Genomic DNA, 13,647 nt, shown 5'->3' with positions numbered 1-13,647 from the left:
AAACCCTCGCTGCACTGTTTGCCTCCGCCATCCATGACGTGGATCACCCGGGTGTTTCCAACCAGTTCCTCATCAACACCAGTGAGTACCGGCCCCCACTCACCCTCCGGCCCCCACTCACCCGCCGGCCCCCACTCACCCCCCACTCACCCACCGGCTCCCACTCACCCACCGGCCCCCACTCACCCTCCGGCCCCCACTCACCCACCGGCCCCCACTCACCCACCGGCCCCCACTCACCCACCGGCCCCCACTCACCCTCCGGCCCCCACTCACCCACCGGCCCCCACTCACCCTCCGGCCCCCACTCACCCACCGGCCCCCACTCACCCACCGGCCCCCACTCACCCACCGGCCCCCACTCACCCACCACCCTCCACTCACCCACCGGCTCCCACTCACCCTCCGGCCCCCACTCACCCACCGGCCCCCACTCACCCGCCACCCTCCACTCACCCACCGGCCCCCACTCACCCACCGCCCTCCACTCACCCACCGGCCCCCACTCACCCTCCGGCCCCCACTCACCCACCGGCCCCCACTCACCCACCACCCTCCACTCACCCTCCGGCCCCCACTCACCCTCCGGCCCCCACTCACCCTCCGGCCCCCACTCACCCTCCGGCCCCCACTCACCCACCACCCTCCACTCACCCTCCGGCCCCCACTCACCCACCGGCTCCCACTCACCCTCCGGCCCCCACTCACCCTCCGGCCCCCACTCACCCACCGGCCCCCACTCACCCACCGGCCCCCACTCACCCACCGGCCCCACTCACCCTGCACTCACCCCCCACTCACCCACCGGCCCCCACTCACCCTCCACTCACCCTCCACTCACCCTCCACTCACCCCCCACTCACCCCCCACTCACCCCCCACTCACCCACCGGCCCCCACTCACCCTCCGGCCCCCACTCACCCACCAACCTCCACTCACCCGCCGTTGCCAGGTCTTTATTTCCCTCCCTGGTTGCCGCTGGGAGGTGTAGAGGCTGCAGAGCGATGGGGTGAAGCTCAGCTCAGCTCAGTTTGCAGTTCACTTTGGTTTATTGTCACATGTACTGACTTCAGTCTGAAGAAGGGTCTCGACCCGAAACGTCACCCATTCCTTCTCTCCCGAGATGCTGCCTGACCCGCTGAGTTACTCCAGCATTTTGTGTCTACCTTCGATTATGTGGGGAGGACAGGTTGTGGTTGAGTGATGGAGTGGGATTGCTCTGTGAACCAGCAGAGACTCGATGGGTTGAATGACTTCCTTTTATGTCATAAGGAAACACAGTGCCCAGCTGCCCTGTGGGGAGGCTGCAGTCCAAGAAAACCGTACCGCAATTATCGATAATGCAATCTCCTGAAAAACAATCGTCCAAAATTGTCTTTTCCCTCCACCTTTTGTGTTTACTTAGTTATTTTTCCCTCGCGTAAATCCCATAAGAGTGAACATTCATTGCACACCTCAAACGTTGTGTGGAGATTTAGTCTGGAGAGGCAGATTGCCGTAACACCCACAACGTGAGGTGCACCATGCATGGAAATGTGGAGCTGATGAGAAGGAGCAAACAGCTCAGCAAAGTGTGTGCTCATGAACTTTTCTTTTACCAAAAATAATTTTAATCAGTTATTTACAAGAATAATATTAACAATACAAAGCAATACCAACCACCCATAGCACAAAGTAAAACAAATATTCTTAAATATCAATATAATGAAAATTTGACAACTATATTACAACCCTTGTCAAGGATGCATTCCATCCCCAGCGGTCCCGCAAATTCCTGAAGGGCGCCCGGAATAGGGGCAGGCAGCCGGCTCGGGCAGAGTCCTCTTCCGCCTGGCGCCGTGACTCGTGGATGGCCAACTTGGCCAGGCCTAGGAGCAACCCTACCAGGATATCTTCAGCCCTACCCTCGCCCCTACGCACAGGGTGTCCAAAGATGAGGATGGTGGGGGTGAAGTGCAGCCAGATGGCAAGGAGCAGCCCCTTTAGATATTGGAACAGGGGCTGCAACCTCACACACTCCATGTACACGTGGTACACAGACTCACACACTCCAATGTACACGTGGTACACAGACTCACACACTCCATGTACACGTGGTACACAGACTCACACACTCCATGTACACGTGGAACACACACTCTTCTAGCCCGCAACAGTGGCAGGCGGCCGGCGAGCCTGTGAACCTCAAGAGAAACAGGGGCCAGGGCGCCCATGGGCAGCATGTAGTCACTCTCTAGTACCACCGGGGAAGTGGGCTATGTTGGTGCCAGCACTGGGCAGGGCGGCGCTCCCCCTGTCCCGGTGCCCGGCTGTACTCATGGTGCCCAGCCTGGGCCTGTAGTCACGGTGCCCGGCTGTACTCACGGTGCCCGGCTGTACTCACGGTGTCCAGCCTGGGCCTGTAGTCACGGTGCCCAGCCTGGGCCTATAGTCACGGTGCCCAGCCTGGGCCTGTAGTCACGGTGCCCGGCTGTACTCATGGTGCCCAGCCTGGGCCTGTAGTCAAGGTGTCCGGCTGTACTCATGGTGCTGTCTCCCCTCAGACTCGGAGCTGGCCCTGATGTACAACGATGAGTCCGTGCTGGAGAACCACCATCTGGCCGTGGGCTTCAAGCTCCTCCAGGAGGAAAACTGCGACATCTTCCAAAATCTCCCCAAACGCCAGCGGCAGAGCCTACGCAAAATGGTCATCGACATGGTGAGTGTCTGCAGCCATCTCTCCGACTACGGGCTGCAAGGCCCCTGTTCCTAGTGCTTTATCCCAACCCCCACTCTCAGCTCCCTGTCACAGCCAGGGTTGCCAACTGTCCCGTATTAGCCGGGACATCCCGTATTTTGGGCTAAATTGGTTTGTCCCGTTCGAGACTGCACTTGTCCCGTATTAGGCCCGCACGGCGCTGTAGGCCCCGACACTGTAGGCCCGAACACTGTGGCCCGGGGGCCGCTATAGTCCCAGACAGTGTAAGCCCAGAGGCCCGGGCGCCGTCTAACGGAGGTTGCGTAGCAACCTGCCTCCCGGCCCGGGCGGCCGCCATTGGTGGAGAAGGAGCACGTGGCCACTGGTTGGGTGAGGTCACGGGCGCGGGGCGGTGACGTCACCTTTTGTCCCTTATTTAGGAGTGAAGAAGTTGGCAACCCTAGTCCAGCTCCCCGTCCCAGCCCCCTGAACCAGCACCCTGCCCTGGGCTGCCCCAGGCTCAGAACCCAGGCTGAGGCCTTGGTACAGTGAGGGAGCTCGCACTACCAGAGGGGCAGTGCTGAAGGAGTGCCGCACTGTCAGATAGGACAGGTTTGGAGGGAGGTGGGACTAGTGTAGCTGGGAAGTTGGGCTGAAGGGTGGGTTTGCTGCACGCTGTCTGACTCTGTGCTGAGGTTGTGGGCGTCGGTGTTGGAATGCGGAGACTGAGCTGGGCGTACCTGCTGTGCTTTCCCCTGTACAGGTGCTGGCGACCGACATGTCCAAACACATGACGCTGCTCGCCGACCTGAAGACCATGGTGGAGACCAAGAAGGTGACCAGCTCTGGGGTGCTGCTGCTCAACAACTACACTGACCGCATGCAGGTACTGAGCCCGTCCCGGAGAGAGAGGGAGGCTAGTGTGGGGGACAGGGCTGGAGGGTGACCAGAGGCTGTCTGGGGACTGTCTGTGTCTGGGGCCGTGTCTGTGTCTGGGGACTGTCTGTCTAAGGACAGTCTGTGTCTGGGGCAGGGACTGTGTCTGTGGGCCAGCAGTAGGGTTGCCAACTGACCCGTATTAGCTGGGACATCCCATATTTTGGGCTAAATTGGTGTGTCCCGTAGAGGACTGCCCTTGTCCCGTATTAGGCCCAGCGGGCGCTGTAAGCCCTGTCGCTGTAGGCCCGGACAGTGTGAGTCCGGACAGTATAGGTGCAGACAGTGTAGGTGCAGACAGTGTAGGTCCGGACAGTGTCGGTGCGGACAGTGTAGGTCCAGACAGTGTAGGCCCGGAGGCCTGGGCGCTGCCTAACGGAGGTTACATAGCAACCCGCCTGCCGGCCCGGGTGGCCGCCGTTAGTGGAGCAGGAGCACGTGGCCGCTGGCTGGGTGAGGTCACGTGGGGCGCGGAGCAGTGACGTCCCCTTGTCCCTTATTTGGGAGTGAGGAAGTTGGCAACCCTAGCTGAAGGGCCTGTTTCTGCACTGTATCTGTAAAGTGTAAAGGGTGTGTTTAGGTAACCCGGTGCTGGTGTGTCCTCCGTGTTACTAGGTGATGAGGAACATGATGCACTGTGCTGACCTGAGCAACCCCACCAAGCCTCTGGAGCTGTACCGGCAATGGACCGACCGCATCCTGGAGGAGTTCTTCCACCAGGGAGACCGGGAGCGGGAGCGAGGGATGGAGATCAGCCCCATGTGTGATAAGGACACTGCCTCGGTGGAGAAGTCACAGGTACGCGCCATAACTCTGGCTTTATGTATTCAAGAGACAGTTAGATTTACCACTCAGGGCTGACGGAATCAAGGGATATGGGGAGAAAGCAGGAACGGGGAATTGATTTTGGATGATCAGCCATCATCATATTAAATGGCGGTGCTGGCTCGAAGGGCCGAATGGCCTACGCCTGCACCTATTTTCTGTTTCTATGTCATTGCACATCTCTAACCTTGTGTGGTGATTTATGCTGTAGAGGCAGATTTCGGTAACAGCCGTAACGTGAGGTGCACATGCATGGAAATATGAGCGGATGAGAAGGAGCCTGTAAAGCAGGGCAAAGTGTACAGTCGTGTGCTTTAGCAGAAGAAATAAAGGAGTAGACTGGTTTGTAAATGGGAGGCACCCAGTGTCCTGGGACTCCGACAGTGCAACGCTGAGCTACACAGACTCACACCCACCACCACAGCCTTCTGCTCCTCTATCCATGGTCCAACCCCCACCCAGGTCCCACACCTCCCTTGCTCAGGCGGTAGAGTTGCTGCCTCACAGCGCCAGAGACCCGGGTTCCATCCTGACTACAGGCGCTGTCTGTACGGAGTTTGTACGTTCTCCCCATGACCTGCGTGGGTTTTCTCCGGGTGCTCCGGTTTCCTCCCACACTCCAATGACGTGCGGGTTTGTGGGTTTTATTTGCTTCCTGGATCCCATTGCACCATGGGAGAGATTTACAGACAAATGAACATACCCAATTCCAAAATAGGAGTCACTCAAATCAGCTGTGCTGTTTAATAAGATAATGTTATCTGTTTCATTAGATCACGATGATCTAATTGTAACACCAACACCATAATCCCGGCAGTCTGCAGTAACCCTTCACACTCCCACTGTTCCAGCATCTATCTATCTCTGCCGTAAAACTAGTCATAGACTCTCTTCCTCAAAGTGAAGTAGAAACATAGAAATATAGAAAAATAGGTGCAGGAGGAGGCCATTCGGCCCTTCGAGCCGGCACCACCATTCAATGTGATCATGGCTGATCATCCACAATCAGTACCCCGTTCCTGCTTTCCATATCCCTTGATTCCTTTAGCCCTATGAGCTAAATGTAAATGTAAATCTAAATCTAACTAAGGCAGCACTCCCTCAGTACTACCCCTCCCTCAGTACTACCCCTCCCTCAGTACTACCCCTCCATCAGTACTACCCCCCCTCAATACTATCCCTCTCAGTACTACCCCCCCCTCAGTACTACCCCTCCCTCCGTCCTACCTCTCCCTCAGTACTACTCCTCTGACAGTGCGGCACTCCCTCAGTACTACCCCTCCCTCAGTACTACCCCTCCCTCAGTACTACCCCTCCCTCAGTACTACCCCCCCTCGGTACTACCCCTCCCTCAGTACTACCCCTCCCTCAGTACTGCCCCTCTAACAGTGCGGCACTCCCTCAGTACTACCCCTCCCTCAGTACTACCCCTCCCTCAGTACTACTCCTCTGACAGTGCGCCATTCCCTCAGTACTACCCAAAGATACTAGAGGAGCAAGATGAACCACTCCATCGAAATCGCCTAGACTGAAGTGCAGTACGCAAAGTAGTGTAACGTCCGCCATTTTAGTAAGCAAAACCCGCCGTTCGCTCTGTAGTGTAATCAGTGTTGTGGGGGAACTGTATGTGTGATGATACCATTAAAATGCAGAATATATCTCATCTATCAATTGACAGATTTTTTTTTCCTTTTAAATGTTTCTGCAAGTTTCTGCCTACTAAAATGGCGCCATGACATACTACGGTTTTTAGGGTCGAGTGGTCTATCTTGCTCTGCTCTATTATCTTTGGTACTACCCCTCCCTCAGTACTGCCCCTCCCACAGTACTGCCCCTCCCTCAGTACTGCCCCTCCCTCAGTACTGCCCCTCCCTCAGTACTACCCCTCCCTCAGTACTGCCCCTCCCTCAGTACTACCCCTCCCTCAGTACTGCCCCTCCCTCAGTACTGCCCCTCCCTCAGTACTACCCCTCCCTCAGTACTGCCCCTCCCTCAGTACTACCCCTCCCTCAGTACTGCCCCTCCCTCAGTACTACCCCTCCCTCAGTACTACCCATCCCACAGTACTGCCCCTCCCTCAGTACTGCCCCTCCCTCAGTACTACCCCTCCCTCAGTACTGCCCCTCCCTCAGTACTGCCCCTCCCTCAGTACTACCCCTCCCTCAGTACTGCCCCTCCCTCAGTACTACCCCTCCCTCAGTACTGCCCCTCCCTCAGTACTGCCCCTCCCTCAGTACTACCCCTCCCTCAGTACTGCCCCTCCCTCAGTACTACCCCTCCCTCAGTACTGCCCCTCCCTCAGTACTACCCCTCCCTCAGTACTACCCATCCCTCAGTACTGCCCCTCCCTCAGTACTGCCCCTCCCTCAGTACTACCCCTCCCTCAGTACTGCCCCTCCCTCAGTACTACCCCTCCCTCAGTACTACCCCTCCCTCAGTACTACCCCTCCCTCAGTACTGCCCCTCCCTCAGTACTACCCCTCCCTCAGTACTGCCCCTCCCTCAGTACTACCCCTCCCTCAGTACTACCCCTCCCTCAGTACTACCCATCCCTCAGTACTGCCCCTCCCTCAGTACTGCCCCTCCCTCAGTACTGCCCCTCCCTCAGTACTGCCCCTCTGACAGGTTAGGACAGGAGGGGTAAAGGTCTGAGGTGCATGGGGAGTGTCAGGCAGAGAGAGCAGCTGACTTGTTGATCAGATTGATACCAGAGATTGTGTTGCTGATGCTGTGCTTCTCCGTTGCTGGCAGGTGGGCTTCATTGACTACATTGTGCACCCGCTGTGGGAGACGTGGGGGGATCTGGTGCATCCCGATGCCCAGGATATCCTGGACACACTGGAAGACAACAGGTACTGGTACCAGAGTATGATCCCCCAGAGCCCGTCCCCACCCCCGGACGCCCCAGGCCAGGGGGATGAGGTGTGCACGGACAAGTTCCAGTTCGAGCTGACGCTGGAGGAGGAGGATTCGGATCCGTCGGACAAGGAGCGGAACAGCGCCGGGGAGGAGGATGCCAGCTGGAAGAGCTCGGAGGAGTCCTTGGGGGCAGGAGGAGAGAAGGGGTTGGATCCCAACTGCAAGGACTCGTCCCCTGCGGAGACATAATAAAGGAGGCCAGCGTGCGTGGGACTGACCGCGCGGATGGAGCTTGTCTTTGTTCTGGAGACGTGCGAGCCCACTGTAGATCGGGAGCCAGGCCCGGCGGGCCTGATTCTGCCATCAGCGCGCCCCCCGAAACACTCAGGAAACTCAGAGCGGGAAGGGGCCGGAGGTCACAGCCAATCTTTGCCCGCTTTGGACAACTGCACGGGTAAACGGGGCGAGGGAAGGAGGAGGCTTCGAAACAACATTCACGACCCACACTCTCGCCCCACCCCCCCCCTCCCTTCACAACCCCCCCGACCACCTCCCCTACGAAACCACGGACTGAAAGACAAGGTGGAGGGGGTGGGAATATTACCGGGAGTCACTTCTCTCCAGCACCAGGGTTCTGAAGAGGCTGCCCATATCTGGGGAGTGCCTTTCCTAGATTTACCTACAAGCTTTGTCTTGTTAGTTAAGTCAAGCAATGAGTTATTTTATTTTTAAGGTTATATTTTATGTACTCTTAGGTCTAATTTATTCTGCAGAGTTGGATCAATGAATGGGTCTTAGCTGGGGCTTTGAGTGGACCCGGTTTAACACTAAACTCTGCTCCTCAGTTTGTGAAGTCTTCCTTCAATATTCTTTTGCACAATATCGCAATATCTTTGGGACTTTGATTAGTAATTTATGTTTGAGGTTTGTGGGATGCGTTGGACTGGCAGAGGAAGGGCAGTGCCTCCCGACACCTTCCTGTGTCTCAGGAGATCGCTGCAAGTTCACGTCCAGGAGGTGCCACGCTCAGGCTGGGGCGCTGAGACCCGGGCTTCAGTGGTTCCCCACCAGGGCCATCCCTGGGCCTCTCTGCCCTGCCTCAGGGCCACAGTCTCACTGAGGCCAGGACATAGTCCTCCTCTCAATGATGGCAATCTCAGTCAAGTGCACAAGTGAATTTACTCATACATATCCACACATAAATCCAAGGACACATGCATACACACGTGTGTGTGTGTGTGTGCGTGTGTATATATATGTGTGTATGTGCGCGCGTGTGTGTGTTTGTGCATATATATGTGTGTGTGTCTATATATATATATATATGTGTGTGCAGGTGTATATATATATGTGTGTGCATATGTATGTGCATATATATATGTGTGCATACATGTGTGTGTGTATATATATATATGCATGTGTATATGTGTGTGTGCATGTATATATGTGTGTGTGCAAATGTATTTGCGTGTGTGTGTGTATATATATGTGTGCAAGTGTGGAGAATACGTGTGTGCTTATATCTAAATGTGTGCATATATATGTGTGTATGTGTGTGTGTGCTTACATACCTGTGTGCATATGTGCATATATATATATATGTGTGTGTGTGTATATGTGCATATATATATAGTGTGCATACTATTCACATGTGTGGACACATTCATGAATAGATGCACATGCATGCACGTGCAAAGATACGCGCACACGCACACAAATGCGTGCATGAATAAACACACAGAAATGCACTGACACCACAGGCAGATCTGTGGACACATCAGTGAAGCCGACGTGTATGTGGGCACGTGGGCACTCACATGTGTATGTGGGCACGTGGGCACTCACGTGTGTATGTGGGCACGTGGGCACTCACATGTGTATGTGGGCACGTGGGCACTCACGTGTGCCTGCTCCCGCATCACAGAATTCCCAGGATTTGTTCCTGTGGCTGGGAATCAATCGCCCAGCTCCCACAGCACCCATTCTTTCAATTCTGGACATGAATCTGCTGCTCTCCTGGTTTGCTGTATAAAAGGTCAGGATCAATCAGATTTTTTTTGCCTTAAACTTGGTTTGTGCGCCGTGCGGCTGCCCTGGGGCTGTGGGGGAGGGGGTGAGGGAGGGGGTGGGGGAGGGAGTGAGGGAGGGAGTGAGGGAGGGGGTGAGGCCGTTGCGGTTATTTGCCGTGCTGCGGGGGAATGCCCCGATTATCAGGAGTTCTACGCTGAAAGAAACATATAAAATAACATATAAAATTCTTAAAGGATTGGACAGGCTAGATGCAGGAAAAATGTTCCCCATGTTGGGGGAGTCCAGAACCAGGGGAACAGTCTAAGAACAAGGGGTAGGCCATTTAGGACTGAGATGAGGAGAAACTTTTTCCATCAGAGAGTTGTGAATCTGTTGAATTCTCTGCCACAGAAGGCAGTGGAGGCCAATTCACTGGATGTTTTCAAGAGAGTTAGATTTAGCTCTTTGGGTTAACGGAATCAAGGGATTATGGGGAGAAAGCAGGAACGGGGTACTGATTCTGGATGATCATATTCAAATGGAGGTGCTGGCTCGAATGGCAAATCTGATGGATTGGCAGAAACCTCTCGAGAGGTTGGTCTGATTCCAGCAACCGTGAGATTCTGTGGGTGCTGGTGAGACCGGCAGGGGAATTAATTCACCGAGGGAAGAAACACGAGTCAGCGTTTCAAGTCAGTGACCTTCTGTTTGAAGAACGGCCTTCAGCTTGAAATGTTCTCCGTGGTTTTTTTCTCATTCCCAGCAGATTCTGTTTTTAATTCCAGATTTCCAGCATCTGCCGGGACTAAGAGGGGATTACGAGGGGGGCAAATTCTCTGGGGAGGGGGTTGAGGAGAGAGGTACTCCTGTGTGGAGGAGGGAGGAGGTCAAAGACTGAGTTACCTTCCCTAGGGAGTGAGGGTCGCTCTATAGGGAGGGGTATGGATGGAGGTACACTCCTTGTTTACTCCTATACACACTACACATACACGCACAGTCATATGTCAACCTGTGCATACACACACACACACCCTCCCACACACACATGCGCACACACACACACTCACACACACTCCCACACCTACACACCGACACACACACACACCTACCTACACACACACACACTCCCACACCGACACACACACACACCTACCTACACCCACACATACTCCCACACACACACAACTACACACACACACATATTCGCACACACATACCTACATACACATACCAACACACATACACATACTCCCACACACACACACGCCTACACACACATACCTACACACACACACCTACACACACACATACCTACACACACACACTCCCACACTTACACACACGAGACATGTTCTTCCACGCACCAGTACATACACTGCACACAAATGCTGCCCCAACACACATACATCACACACTTACACACCCACATGCAACACACATATACACTAACACCACTCACATTTACACAGGTACATATACTCCTATACACACTACACATACACGCACACAGTCATACGTCAACCTGCGCACACGCACACACCTGCAAGTTTATCGGGTGGTCAACATGCACCCAGAGTCACTCGCACACTCACAATAACTTACACACTCAGCCACACAAGTGGCGAGGGAGGTACAGTGTAAGGGGAGGGGGGGGGTTGAGGAGGGGGATTTACTATGCGGAGGTAGGGATGGAAGCAGACTTCCTGGGGAAGGCAGGGGGCCTGGGATGGAGGGAATCGTTGGGGAAGGCAGGAGAGAGTTGGAGAGAGGCTACATTGGATAGGGACATGCAGCTTTCCCTGTGGATCGGGAGTGTGTTCGCTCTCCGGGGAAGGCGGGCTGGGTCTCTGTTTCCAGTGGCAAATCCCGATCGAGGGCCCTCATTCATTTAGGAGCAGAGAAACCTCAGCTGGTGCCGCCTGGCCATTTGGGACATTCCCACCGTAGCAGCACAGGACTGAACTTGTACAGTTTTTTAGTTTATTAATCATGCTTTGATTCTTTTTGGTTCTGATTGATATTTGTACATAATGTAATGTTTGTAAATGATTCATTCCTAAACTGTGGCCGTGAGGGGACCAGGAGTTGATCGTGGTGAGATCAAAGTCGTGAACCCGGGCAAGGTAGTGTGCCCCTGCACGCTGCCACTCTGGCAGGGCAGCCAGCTAGTGGAGTGGCAAATGTGCAGCACACTTACACACACACACACACACACGCACTCACACACGCACATGTACTCCCACACACACACACACACACACTCCCACACACACACTCCCACACACACTCACACGCACACATGCACTCCCACACACACATGCACTCTCCCACACACACTCGCACACACACTCACACGCACACATGCACTCTCCCACACACACACTCCCACACACACACACACACACACATACTTACACACACACTCCCACACACACATACTTGCATACACACACACACTCCCACACACACATACTTACACACACACTCACACTCCCACACACACACTCCCATACACACACACACTCCCACACACTCACACACACACTCCCACACACACATACTTACACACACTCACTCCCACACACACTCACACACACACACACACTCCCACACACACACTCCCACACACACACACCCCCACTCACACACACGAGACATGCTCTTCCACGCACACATACACCAGTACATACACTGCACTCAAATGTTGTCCCAACACACATACATCACACACTTACACACCCACATGCAACACACATATACACTAATATTACACTTACACCACACTCACATTTACACAGGTACATATACTCCCATACACACTACACATACACGCACACAGTCATAAGTCAACCTGCGCATGCACACACACAATTGCATATTACATCCCAATCTTACACATAACCATTTGCACACACTCATGGACACATAACTGCCCCTGCACCTGTATCAGGTGGTTAACGCACACTCAGAGACCCACACAGTCAGCCACAACAACTGGTGCACACTCACTGACACAAACACCGCCCCTGCACACAATCAGTCCTGCACACATTGCCACATACACACACTCACACACTCACAATCCCATGCACACTATAGTCGGCCGTGGTTCTGATCCAGGATACAAACGAAAGGCTCTGGAAAGTGTGGTTATGGACACAACCCTTTCAACATCCAGCTCTCCATGTTCGTTATCAAGATCTGTTGTAAATGGTAGTATCAAAATCTCACAAACGTTTGAAAAAAGGTATTAAAAATCACTTGAAATTACTGATTGTAATCTTTGTACCTTTGTAATGCTCATGTGTGAACTGTTTCTAAACATGCCCCAACACATCCTACCCATGCCACGTTGTTTGTTTATGAGACAATGGCTCTGGTCCCTCTCTCTGTCTCTGTTAGTCAGTCCATCAGTGTACAATGTGTTCACAATCTTACCACCAATATATGGGACTTAAATATGACAAACATCAAAAATCAATAAACAAATAAAAAGCACGGAAACCATGGGTTGAGAGTTGGTGTCGATGTTTTATTTCAGAACAAAATGATCCCACTGCTTCACTCTCTCCCAGTGCCCAGCATCCATCCCCCCACTAACCCCCCAGATTCAGTTCGATCAGCCGAGAAAGTTGTTAATATAGAAACATAGAAAATAGGTGCAGGAGGAGGCCATTTGGCCCTTTGAGCCAGCACCGCCATTCATTGTGATAATAGACAATAGGTGCACCAATAGATGATCATGGCTGATTATCCACAATCAGTAACCCGTGCCTGCCTTCTCCCCATATGCCATGATTCCACTGGCCCCTAGAGCTCTATCTAACTGTTGGCTGCAACCTTCCCCCCATCGACGAACTGTACACTGCAAGGGCCAGGAAGTGAGCGGGCAAGATCATCTCTGACCTCTCTCACCCTGGCCACAAACTCTTCGAAGCACTTCCCTCTGGAAGGCGACTCCAGACTGTCAAAGCAGCCACAGCCAGACATAAAAACAGCTTCTTCCCACGAGCAGTAGCTCTACTCGACAACCAAAAGTCTGTAGCCTCCTTTTGCTCTGGTATTTTATTTTCACATGTTTAAATTATAATGTTTTGTCTGATGTATGTCGTGTTTTTACCATGTGTGAGTAAAGCACTAAGTCAAATTTCTTGTATGTGTACATACCTGGCTAATAAAGTTATTCTGATTTCTGACTCTAATCCCATTCCCAAAATCCTGTATCACACCCCCAACTAATCCCAAGTCTAGAGAAGGGTTTTGACCCAAAACGCCACCTATACCTTTTCTCCAGAGATGCTGCCTGACCTGCTGTGTTACTCCATCTTTCTGTGTCTGAC

General features: G+C 53.5%; 1 protein-coding gene across 1 annotated transcript in view; it reads left to right on the top strand.

Annotated features, from left to right (window-relative positions):
• LOC144610592 (3',5'-cyclic-AMP phosphodiesterase 4B-like) overlaps window positions 1-10,949 on the top strand; it is a 227,439-nt gene extending 216,490 nt beyond the window's left edge. Inside the window, exons 9-13 of the mRNA XM_078429401.1 lie at window positions 6-81; window positions 2,544-2,698; window positions 3,441-3,563; window positions 4,229-4,411; window positions 7,190-10,949. Of these exons, the coding sequence (XP_078285527.1) occupies window positions 6-81; window positions 2,544-2,698; window positions 3,441-3,563; window positions 4,229-4,411; window positions 7,190-7,546 (894 nt within the window). The 3' untranslated portion in view covers window positions 7,547-10,949. The remainder of the gene's footprint in view (window positions 1-5; window positions 82-2,543; window positions 2,699-3,440; window positions 3,564-4,228; window positions 4,412-7,189) is intronic.
• Window positions 10,950-13,647: the final 2,698 nt, after the last annotated feature.

This window comes from Rhinoraja longicauda, chromosome 37 (genome assembly GCF_053455715.1).
Source record: "Rhinoraja longicauda isolate Sanriku21f chromosome 37, sRhiLon1.1, whole genome shotgun sequence".
NCBI classification, from domain to species: domain Eukaryota; kingdom Metazoa; phylum Chordata; class Chondrichthyes; order Rajiformes; family Arhynchobatidae; genus Rhinoraja; species Rhinoraja longicauda.
Note: the sequence above shows the minus strand (reverse complement) of the source record. Positions and strands in the feature narration are given on the sequence as shown.